Consider the following 11,868-nt stretch of genomic DNA (forward strand, 5'->3'; position numbering starts at 1 on the left):
GGGACGTCCCTACCCGGTAAGGTAAATGTTATGATTAGGGTTAAGGGTAGGGACGACCCAAGGATCCCCGATAGAAATGGTTGGTTGGTGCTGCTACGTCATCAGAGGCGGTCTCACGCATGTGTATCTGTGAGCTTGAGCGGTCGAAGTGTCAGCAGCGCCCGTGCGGAAGAACCGTAGCTAGCTACAGGCAGCGGCAAAATAAAACCAGCTACAGTCCAGTGCTAGTCCCGACCACCGCAAGGACACAGGGCACATGAACAGTAGAATGGCTGCGTCTTCGAACAGGGTAATGCTGGGGCCTCTCGTTGCTGCCATCGACCAGGGAACGAGCTCGACGCGGTTCCTGGTGAGTTACAACCCGCGCAGTCGCATTGAATGGTTCTTCTCGCTTAACGGTGAATGTCCTTTAAATAACCTAGTTAGACACCCGGTTGATTCCGTTATAACTCTCCGATCTCCTTTTATAATGTCGCCTATATAGTCGTACACATTCTATTCTAGTCCTATCGACGGAATGTTTGTGCTTTCTGGATATTTATTGTTTAGTAATCGTTCATTCATGCACGGACACGCAGGCCTGTAGTGGGACTAGTTAAGTGACAGTTCACTCAGTTTTCCTAGCTAATTGATAAATTCTATAAGGGTGGTGTCCAATCTCGGTTGTTGCAGCCACTAGGCCTAAATCCGCAACTGGCTGGTGTGGTTGCAGGCTTTTTCTCCAGCCGAAATACTTGATTAAACACTAAGAATAGTTGAATCTGATGTCAATGTTTTGGCTGGAGCGAAAGCCTGCAACCACACACACCAGCCCTTTGTGGATAGGACCACCCTGTTCTAATGTGTAGCCGATAGAAGTGCTGAGTCTGTCATTCATTCATTGTGCAGACCAGCACATCCTCCAGTACCAGAGGTTTGTGTAACAGTAAGCTTGGAGGGACTCTCTCCCTCACTCTGTCCCAGTCTTCCTCCCCTGCTGCTATTCCCCTATGGCATCTTCTCACCCCACATTGAAACCAGCTGTTGTCCTACGGAAGCCGGTTTGGACCAGAGTGGACACGTTTTGACAGGTCACCCCTAAAATCTCAAAATGTTACACTAGCACTCTGAAGGGAAGGCAGGAAAGGAGGGGTGTGTGTATCATAGGGAGGAGCCACCCGTGAAAGCTAATGACTAACAAGGACACTTTGATTTGTTAATGAGCTATCAGTGTTATTGTTGTCACATTTCCTGGAGAGGTATCTGCTGTTGAGGATACTACTGTGATGGGCCATGGAGCTGTCTGCCTGTCTGTCTCTCTCGTCCCCCTTAGTGCTGTCCCCTCTTCTCTACTCTCCCACAACTGATACATGATAACTCTGTGTGCTGTCTCTCCCGTCTTTGTCCGTCTCTCCCATCTTTGTCCGTCTCTCCGTCTTTGTCCGTCTCTCCGTCTTTGTCCGTCTCTCCCGTCTTTGTCCGTCTCTCCCGTCTTTGTCCGTCTCTCCGTCTTTGTCCGTCTCTCCCGTCTTTTGTCCGTCTCTCCCGTCTTTGTCCGTCTCTCCCGTCTTTGTCCGTCTCTCCGTCTTTGTCCGTCTCTCCCGTCTTTGTCCGTCTCTCCCGTCTTTGTCCGTCTCTCCGTCTTTGTCCGTCTCTCCCGTCTTTGTCCGTCTCTCCGTCTTTGTCCGTCTCTCCCGTCTTTGTCCGTCTCTCCCGTCTTTGTCCGTATCTCCCGTCTTTGTCCGTCTCTCCCGTCTTTGTCCGTCTCTCCCGTCTTTGTCCGTCTCTCCCGTCTTTGTCCGTCTCTCCCGTCTTTGTCCGTCTCTCCCGTCTTCGTCCGTCTCTCCTGTTTTCAGCTGAGTTCTTTTTCAGTTTCACTCTGCGGTCTAGGTAGCAGAGATACTTTTGTCCAGATGTTCACTCCTGTTCTCTCGTCTCATCCCCAGGTGTTCAATGCTAAAACAGCCGAGCTCCTCAGTCACCACCAGGTTGAGATCAACCAGAGTTTCCCCAAGGAAGGGTCAGTACATGCAGCTGTGTTGCCTCTACAAATCCCCTATTAGTTCCATTCAAACTGGATGACCTGTAACCTCTGACATCTATTAACCTCTGACCTTTAACCCTCTTATCAGGTGGGTGGAGGAGGATCCCAAAGAGATCCTGCAGTCTGTGTACGAGTGTATGGAGAGAACCTGTGAGAAACTCACCCAGCTCAACATCGACATCTCCAACATCAAAGGTAAGACACACACAACACACCCACACACACAAACACTTCCTCATAAAACATACTACAGACTGTCACTTTCACTCATCAAACTTGAACCTTTCTAGCCATTGGAGTGACCAATCAGAGAGAGACCACGCTGGTTTGGGACAAAGAGACAGGCGAGCCCCTCTACAATGCTATCGGTGAGTGTTCACATCTCCTTCCTCATGACCTAAAGCCGTTATCTAAGGCCTGGAAGGATTTTAAAGACACAGGTTGTGTTGGTTGTGTGCAGTGTGGCTGGACCTGCGGACCCAGTCGACCGTGGAGCGACTGATCAACAAGACACCTGGGAGAAACAAGAACCATTTGAAGGTGAGACGCCGGGGAACACAGACTGCAGATAACCATGTTTTCATCAGGCCCGGCTTACCCGGAGATAACCATGTTTTCATCAGGCCCAGCATACCCGGAGATAACCATGTTTTCATCAGGCCCAGCTTACCCGGAGATAACCATGTTTTCATCAGGCCCAGCTTACCCGGAGATAACCATGTTTTCATCAGGCCCAGCTTACCCGGAGATAACCATGTATTCATCAGGCCCAGCTTACCCGGACGTTAAAGACAAATGTGTCAAAGAAACAATCAAACTATCTGAAGTAAAAAAAATAAAAATAAAAAGTTCCACCTCTCTGAAGTATATGTCCTAATTGTCCCCCCTCTCTGCTCAGCACAAGACGGGTCTCCCCATCAGTACGTACTTCAGTGCTGTGAAGCTTCGCTGGATGATGGATAATGTGGACGAGGTCGCTGAGGCAGTCCGGACACACAGAGCCATGTTTGGCACCGTCGACTCCTGGCTTATCTGGGTAAGACGCAGACACCTCTTTAGATATGGTTTATGATGTCTGTGTGTGCGTGTTAAGGATAGGAAAGGCCCACAATGGCCGTCTGTATACTCCAAGCCAAGTTGTCCTCTGTTGTGTTTCTGAGGAAATCTTACGTGTCCAGTATTTTCTCTGTTTGCCCCCCACAATGTCTGAGAGGTGTCTGTGTTTGTCTCCCACAGTGTCTGAGAGGTGTCTGTGTTTGTCTCCCACAGTGTCTGAGAGGTGTGTGTGTTTGTCTCCCACAGTGTCTGAGAGGTGTCTGTGTTTGTCTCCCACAGTGTCTGAGAGGTGTCTGTGTTTGTCTCCCACAGTGTCTGAGAGGTGTGTGTGTTTGTCTCCCACAGTGTCTGAGAGGTTTCTGTGTTTGTCTCCCACAGTGTCTGAGAGGTTTCTGTGTTTGTCTCCCACAGTGTCTGAGAGGTGTCTGTGTTTGCCCCCCACAGTGTCTGACAGGTTTCTGTGTTTACCCCCCACAGTGTCTGACAGGTTTCTGTGTTTGCCCCCCACAGTGTCTGAGAGGTGTCTGTATTTACCCCCCACAGTGTCTGACAGGTTTCTGTGTTTACCCCCCACAGTGTCTGACAGGTTTCTGTGTTTGCCCCCCACAGTGTCTGACAGGTTTCTGTGTTTACCCCCCACAGTGTCTGACAGGTTTCTGTGTTTGCCCCCCACAGTGTCTGAGAGGTGTCTGTGTTTGTCTCCCACAGTGTCTGAGAGGTGTCTGTGTTTGTCTCCCACAGTGTCTGACAGGTTTCTGTGTTTACCCCCCACAGTGTCTGACAGGTTTCTGTGTTTACCCCCCACAGTGTCTGACAGGGGGGAAGAGTGGGGGAGTCCACTGCACAGACGTGACCAACGCCAGCAGGACCATGCTCTTCAACATCCACACCCTGGAATGGGACCCAGAGCTCTGCAAGTAGGTGGACATCTAATACGTACTGTGTACACCCTCATGCATACTGGACATATCCATTCAGTGAGACAAACCATATCTTCTGTTTACACTTGTTCCTGTTTTGACACGTTCTTTCAGATATTTTGATATTCCAATGGAGATTCTCCCAAAAGTGAGGAGTTCCTCAGAAATCTACGGCTTAATGGTAAGTCCCCGTTGTCTTTGTCTGAATGTCTGTGGGTTGGGAGGAAGGTGAATTATGAAGTGTTGCACTGTCTATTAAACATGCTTATAATGACTATGGAGCTGAATCTGTGCTTAGGTGTGCTTCTATCCAGTCATAACCATTTATTCATCATATTCGGAGAGCATTTAGTCTGTTTTTCCTAGTCTGTACTTGTTTGAGGTGTTGTCACAAGCATTATTTTGTGTGCCCCCCCTGTTGTCTATAGAAAATATGTTCTAGCCTGGTGAGTATTGGGGTCTTCATCGACGTCCTCATCACTGTTATCGCTATGTCAGATCATGATCCCCAGTCATCTTGCTTCTCTGTGTCAAAGTGACTGAACCATCCAAAGGTGCATTTCCAAGCCATTGATTGAGATAAGACAATGGTTAGATGTGTTGAGCAAGACTTTTAAAGGCTTTGAGACTGATATATCTATTTTCAGGGAGTTAGGCCTCACCCTAAAATTGACCTATATTGGCTTTTCCCCCCCTTTATTGTATAGGATATTAAACATTTAAAGAGATGAAACAGATTTTCATGGTACACTATATATATATATATATATATATATATATATATATATATATATATATATATAGACACAAAAGTATGTGGACACCCCTTCAAATTAGTGTATCCGGCTATCTCCATAGCCAAACATTAGCAGTAGAATGGCCGTACTGAAGAGATCAGTGACTTTCAACGTGGCACCGTCATAGGATGGGACCTTTCCAACAAGTCAGTTCATCTCATTTCTGCCCTGCTAGAGCTGCCCCGGTCAACTGTAAGTGTTGTTATTGCTAAGAGGAACCGTCTAGGAGCAATAACGGCTCAGTCGCGAAGTGGTAGACCACACAAGCTCACAGAATGGGACTGCAGAGTGCTGAAGCGCCTAGCACGTAAAAATTGTCTGTCCTCGGTTGCAACACTCACTACCGAAGTTCCAAACTGCCTCTGGAAGCAACGTCAGCACAATAACTGTTTGTCGGGAGCTTCATGAAATAGGTTTCCATGGCCGAGCAGCCGCACACAAGTCTAAGATCACCATGCGCAATGCCAAGCGTTGGCTGGAGTAGTTTAAAGCTCGACCCCATTGGACTCTGGAGCAGTGGAAACGCGTTCTCTGGAGTGATGAATCACGCTTCACCATCTAGCAGTCTGACGGACAAATCTGGGTTTGGCGGATGCCAGGAGAACGCTACCTGCCCCAATGCATAGTACCAACTGTAAAGTTTGGTGGAGGAGGAATAATGGTCTAGGGCTGTTTTTCATGGTTCAGGCTAGGCTCCTTAGTTCCAGTGAAGGGAAATCTTAACACTACAGCATACAATGACATTCTAGACGATTCTGTGTTTCCAACTTTGTGGCAACAGTTTGGGGAAGGCCCTTTCCTGTTTCAGCATGACAATGCCCCCATGCACAAAGCGAGATCCATACAGAAATGGTTTGTCGAGATCGGTGTGGAAGAACTTGACTGGCCTGCACAGAGCCCTGACCTCAACCCAATCGAACACCTTTGGGATGTGCCTGACCTCGCTAATGCTCTTGTGGCTGAATGGAAGCAAATCCCCATAGCAATGTTCCAACATCTAGTGGAAAGCCTTCCCAGAAGAGTGGAGGCTGTTATAGCAGCAAAGGGGGGGACCTACTCCATATCAATGCCCTTGATTTTGGAATGAGATACTCGATGAGCAGGTGTCCACATACTTCTGGTCATGGAGTGTATTTGTAAAACATATCTTGAGTAGTCAGGTCAGACTGAAACAGATACAGACATTCACAAAACCCTCCTGGATAAGCTTGGAATTGTACAGGATGGGCGTGTGCTTCCTTCTCTGCTCTTGTCGTGGCATGCGCGCCGCTCTGCTACTGTGGATGATGCCGGCATACGCCCTACACCTTATTGCAATGCCACACACCTTGCCCAGGTGTTCAGTGGGCTGCTGTCTACTTCCTGTCTGGCTACTCCTCTTCCTGTTGACGTGTTTCTACAAGCTGTTCGGTAAATCTCTTCACTCTTCTACTCAGTTCCATTTCGGTCGGCTCAGTTCCATTTCGATCCCTAGCCCCTTTTGGTGATTTGTGGGTTATATTGAGTTCAATGGGAGTGAAGATATTTGACTTGTGTGCCTTAAACCATTTGATTGTCTCCAAGACAACTGCATTCCTGTCTCCTTCATGCTCTTTGATTGGCTGTATTGAGAATTTATGTTATTTTTTTAGACTGTGGTTTGAGAAAAGATGCAATTTGCTGTTGGCTATAGCACCATACTGTATAGTAAAACACTTCTACAGTCTGTCTGTACACAAGCAACACTTCTACGACAGCTTGAAACATCAAACTGGTATGGCGTTTTATACAGTGAAGGGTCTTGCTTTGCTGGGTCTTGTGGTTACGGAGTTGGCCAGAATTAAAGCTGTGAAGCTGTTTCATATTGCTAACATGTTTTGTTTCTTTGACAGAAATCGGGCTCTCTTAGTGGCATACCCATCTCAGGGGTAGGTTTTGAAACATCCTGTCTTACTCAACTCAAGGTCACCTTATTACATTTCTGGATGTTATGAGAAGTGATTGGCACCTGTTCCCACCAATCTGAAGGGTCTTTGTTTGTTTACAGTGTCTTGGGGACCAATCGGCTGCTCTTGTTGGACAGATGTGCTTTAAGGAAGGGCAGGCCAAAAACACGTAAGACTTCTCTCCATAGGTTTGCCATAGCTGGTGATACAGTGCCTTGCAAAAGTATTCATCCCCCTTCGCGTTTTTCCTATTTTGTTGCATTACAACCTATAATTTAAATTGATTTTTATTTGGATTTCATGTAATGGACATACACAAAATAGTCCAAATTGGTGAAGTGAAATGAAAAAAAAACATGTTTCAAAAATTCAAACAAATAATTAACGGAAAAGTGGTGCGTGCATATGTATTCACCCCCTTTGCTATGAAGCCCTAAATAAGATCTGGTGCAACCAATTACCTTCAGAAGTCACATAATTAGTTGGATTGCAAAGTTTCTAATGATCTCAGTATATATACCCCTGTTCTGAAAGGCCCCAGAGTCTGCAACACCACTAAGCAAGGGTCATCACCAAGCAAGCGGCACCATGAAGACCAAGGAGCTCGCCAAACAGGTCAGGGACAAAGTTGTGGAGAAGTACAGATCAGGGTTGGGTTATAAAAAAAAATATCCGAAACGTTGAACATCCCACAGAGCACCATTTAAATCCATTATTATTATATATGGCACCACAACAAACCTGCCAAGAGAGGGCCGCCCACCAAATCTCATGGACCAGGCAAGGAGGGCATTAATCAGAGGCAACAAAGAGACCAAAGATAACCCTGAAGGAGCTGCAAAGCTCCACAGCGGAGATTGGAGTATCTGTCCATAGGACCACTTTAAGCCGTACACTCCACAGAGCTGGGCTTTACGGAAGAGTGGCCAGAAAAAAGCCATTGCTTAAAGAAAAAATAAGCAAACACGTTTGGTGTTCGCCAAAATGCATGTGGGAGACTCCCCAAACATATGGAAGAAGGTACTCTGGTCAGATGAGACTAAAATTGAGCTTTTTGGCATGAAGTAAAACGCTATGTCTGGCGCAAACCCAACACCTCATCACCCCGAGAACACCATCCCCACAGTGAAGCATGGTGGTGGCAGCAACATGCTCTGGGGATGTTTTTCATCGGCAGGGACTGGGAAACTGGTCAGAATTGAAGGAATGATGGATGGCACTAAATACAGGGAAATTCTTGAGGGAAACCTGTTTCAGTCTTCCAGAGATTTGAGACTGGGACGGAGGTTCACCTTCCAGCAGGACAATGACCCTAAGCATATTGCTAAAGCAACACTCGAGTGGTTTAAAGGGAAACATTTAAATGTCTTGGAATGGCCTAGTCAAAGCCCAGACTTCAATCCAATTGAGAATCTGTGGTATGACTTAAAGATTGCTGTATACCAGCGGAACCCATCCAACTGGAGCTGGAGCAGTTTTGACTTGAAGAATGGGCAAAAATCCCAGTGACTAGATGTGCCAAGCTTATAGAGACATACCCCAAGAGACTTGCAGCTGTAATTGCTGCAAAAGGTGGCTCTACAAAGTATTGACTTTGGGGGGGTGTATAGTTATGCACGCTCAAGTTTTCAGTTTTTTGTCTTATTTCTTGTTTTTCACAATAAAAAACATTTTGCATCTTCAAAGTGGTAGGCATGTTGTGTAAATCAAATGATACAAACCCCCAAAAAAATCAATTTTAATTCCAGGTTGTAAGGCAACAAAATAGGAAAAATGCCAAGGGGGGTGAATACTTTCACAAACCACTGTACTGTAAGATAATTTTGAGATATTCAAACGTCAGTGACTATCTTTCAGATATGGAACTGGCTGCTTTCTACTCAGAAACACTGGAGCCAAGGTAATTTTGTTCCCTTATTATTTTATTTTTTTAAAGATGTGGAACATTCCTCTGTGACATCACCCGGCCTAGAAAGGCATTTCTTAACATTTGCCTGTCTCTTGAAATTTCCGTTTTAGCTTATCTGTTTAACTGCTTTAACTGTTATCTCTTCGATCTCTTGCAGCCTGTCATGTCGGACCATGGCCTACTAACCACGGTGGCGTACAAACTGGTCGAGACAAACCTGCCTGCTACGCACTAGAGGTAGCCATGGATCATGGATTCAACTTGTACAGCACTGTTATGCAGTCATTTCTGACCTGCTTGGTCTGATCCTGTCAAGTTGTTGTCAGTTCTATTTTTCTTGATTGGTCCTTTATTCCCCTACTGATGTATGATTGGTCGTTTCCAGGGCTCGGTGGCCATAGCGGGGGCTGTGGTTCGCTGGCTGAAGGACAACCTGGGGATCATTCAGACTTCCACAGAGCTGGGTAAGGAGGAAGTCCTGTCCTTCACAACACTAGTAGAGGGGTGTGTTCCAGAACACCTCTCCTCCATACCTCTCTCTCTTCTACATACCTCTCTCTCTCTCTCTCTCTCTTCTACATACCTCTCTCTCTCTCTCTTCTACATACCTCTCTCTCTCTCTTCTACATACCTCTCTCTCTCTCTCTTCTACATACCTCTCTCTCTCTCTCTTCTACATACCTCTCTCTCTCTCTCTTCTACATACCTCTCTCTCTCTCTCTTCTACATACCTCTCTCTCTCTCTCTCTTCTACATACCTCTCTCTCTCTCTCTCTTCTACATACCTCTCTCTCTCTCTCTCTTCTACATACCTCTCTCTCTCTCTCTCTTCTCCATAACTCTCTCTCTCTCTCTCTTCTCCATACCTCTCTCTCTCTCTTCTCCATACCTCTCTCTCTGTCTCTCTCTCTCTCTCTCTCTCTCTCTCTCTCTCTTCTCCATACCTCTCTCTCTTCTCCATACCTCTCTCTCTCTTCTCCATACCCCTCTCTCTCTTCTCCATACCCTCTCTCTCTCTCTCTCTCTCTCTCTCTCTCTCTCTCTCTCTCTCTCTCTCTCTCTCTCTCTTCTCCATACCTCTCGCTCTCTTCTCCATACCTCTCGCTCTCTTCTCCATACCTCTCTCGCTCTCTTCTCCATACCTCTCTCGCTCTCTTCTACATACCTCTCTCGCTCTCTTCTCCATACCTCTCTCGCTCTCTTCTCCATACCTCTCTCGCTCTCTTCTCCATACCTTTCTCTTCTCCATACCTCTCGCTCTCTTCTCCATACCTCTCGCTCTCTTCTCCATACCTCTCTCGCTCTCTTCTCCATACCTCTCTCGCTCTCTTCTCCATACCTCTCTCGCTCTCTTCTCCATACCTCTCTCGCTCTCTTCTCCATACCTCTCTCGCTCTCTTCTCCATACCTCTCTCGCTCTCTCTCTTCTACACACCTCTCTCTCTCTCTTCTACACACCTCTCTCTCTCTTCTCCATACCTCTCTCTCTCTTCTCCATACCTCTCGCTCTCTTCTCCATACCTCTCTCTCTCTTCTCCATACCTCTCGCTCTCTTCTCCATACCTCTCGCTCTCTTCTCCATACCTCTCTCGCTCTCTTCTCCATACCTCTCTCTCCTACATACCTCTCTCTCTCTTCTACATACCCCTCTCTCTCTCTCTTCTACATACCCCCCTCTCTCTCTCTTCTCCATACCCCTCTCTCTCTCTTCTCCATACCTCTCTCTCTCGCTCTCTTCTCCATACCTCTCTCTCTTGCTCTCTTCTCCATACCTCTCGCTCTTCTCCATACCTCTCTCTCTCGCTCTTCTCCATACCTCTCGCTCTTCTCCATACCTCTCTCTCTCGCTCTTCTCCATACCTCTCTCTCTCGCTTCTCCATACCGCTCTCTCTCGCTTCTCCATACCGCTCTCTCTCTCTTCTCCATACCGCTCTCTCTCTCTTCTCCATACCTCTCTCTCTCTCTCTTCTCCATACCCTCTCTCTCTCTCTCTCTTCTCCATACCTCTCTCTCTCTTCTCCATACCTCTCTCTCTCTTCTCCATACCCCTCTCTCTCTCTCTTCTCCATACCTCTCTCTCTTCTCCATACCTCTCTCTCTCTTCTCCATACCTCTCTCTCTCTCTCTTCTCCATACCTCTCTCTCTCTCTCTCTCTCTCTCTCTCTCTCTCTCTCTCTCTCTCTCTCTTCTCCATACCTCTCTCTCTCTTCTCCATACCTCTCTCTCTCTCTTCTCCATACCTCTCTCTCTCTTCTCCATACCTCTCTCTCTCTCTTCTCCATACCTCTCTCTCTCTCTTCTACATACCCCTCTCTCTCTCTTCTACATACCCCTCTCTCTCTCTCTTCTACATACCTCTCTCTCTCGCTCTTCTCCATACCTTTCTCTCTCGCTCTTCTCCATACCTCTCTCTCTCGCTCTTCTCCATACCTCTCTCTCTCGCTCTTCTCCATACCTCTCTCTCTCGCTCTCCTCCATACCTCTCTCTCTCGCTCTCCTCCATACCTCTCTCTCTCTCTCTTCTCCATACCTCTCTCTCTCTCTCTTCTCCATACATCTCTCTCTCTCTCTCTCTTCTCCATACATCTCTCTCTCTCTTCTCCATACCTCTCTCTCTCTCTTCTCCATACCTCTCTCGCTCTCTTCTCCATACCTCTCTCGCTCTCTCTCTCTTCTCCATACCCCTCTCTCTCTCTCTCTCTCTTCTCCATACCTCTCTCTCTCTTCTCCATACCTCTCTCTCTCTCTCTCTCTCTCTCGCTCTCTCTTCTCCATACCTCTCTCTCTCTCTCTCTCTCTCTCTCTCTCTCTCTCGCTCTCTCTTCTCCATACCTCTCTCGCTCTCTTCTCCATACCTCTCTCTCTCTTCTCCATACCTCTCGCTCTCTTCTCCATACCTCTCTCTCCTACATACCTCTCTCTCTCTCCTACATACCTCTCTCTCTCTTCTACATACCTCTCTCTCTCGCTCTTCTCCATACCTCTCTCTCTCGCTCTTCTCCATACCCCTCTCTCTCTCTCTCTCTCTCTCCTCCATACCTCTCTCTCTCTCTTCTCCATACCTCTCTCTCTTCTCCATACCTCTCTCTCTCTCTCTTCTCCATACCTCTCTCTCTTTCTCTTCTCCATACCTCTCGCTCTCTCTCTCTCTTCTCCATACCTCTCGCTCTCTCTCTCTTCTCCATACCTCTCTCGCTCTCTCTCTCTTCTCCATACCTCTCTCTCTCTTCTCCATA

General features: G+C 47.2%; 1 protein-coding gene across 1 annotated transcript in view; it reads left to right on the forward strand.

The window, feature by feature from the left end:
* LOC123481640 (glycerol kinase-like) overlaps positions 1 to 11,868 on the forward strand; it is a 20,593-nt gene continuing 8,725 nt past the window's right edge. The window contains 15 exon segments of the mRNA XM_045206348.1: positions 1 to 349; positions 1,926 to 1,999; positions 2,112 to 2,218; positions 2,314 to 2,391; positions 2,484 to 2,563; positions 2,922 to 3,059; positions 3,887 to 3,996; positions 4,114 to 4,180; positions 4,428 to 4,445; positions 6,668 to 6,703; positions 6,823 to 6,890; positions 8,579 to 8,621; positions 8,788 to 8,830; positions 8,833 to 8,867; positions 9,016 to 9,094. Of these exon segments, the coding sequence (XP_045062283.1) occupies positions 257 to 349; positions 1,926 to 1,999; positions 2,112 to 2,218; positions 2,314 to 2,391; positions 2,484 to 2,563; positions 2,922 to 3,059; positions 3,887 to 3,996; positions 4,114 to 4,180; positions 4,428 to 4,445; positions 6,668 to 6,703; positions 6,823 to 6,890; positions 8,579 to 8,621; positions 8,788 to 8,830; positions 8,833 to 8,867; positions 9,016 to 9,094 (1,069 nt within the window). The 5' untranslated portion in view covers positions 1 to 256.

Source organism: Coregonus clupeaformis, chromosome 22 (assembly GCF_020615455.1).
Source record: "Coregonus clupeaformis isolate EN_2021a chromosome 22, ASM2061545v1, whole genome shotgun sequence".
Lineage (NCBI taxonomy): Eukaryota > Metazoa > Chordata > Actinopteri > Salmoniformes > Salmonidae > Coregonus > Coregonus clupeaformis.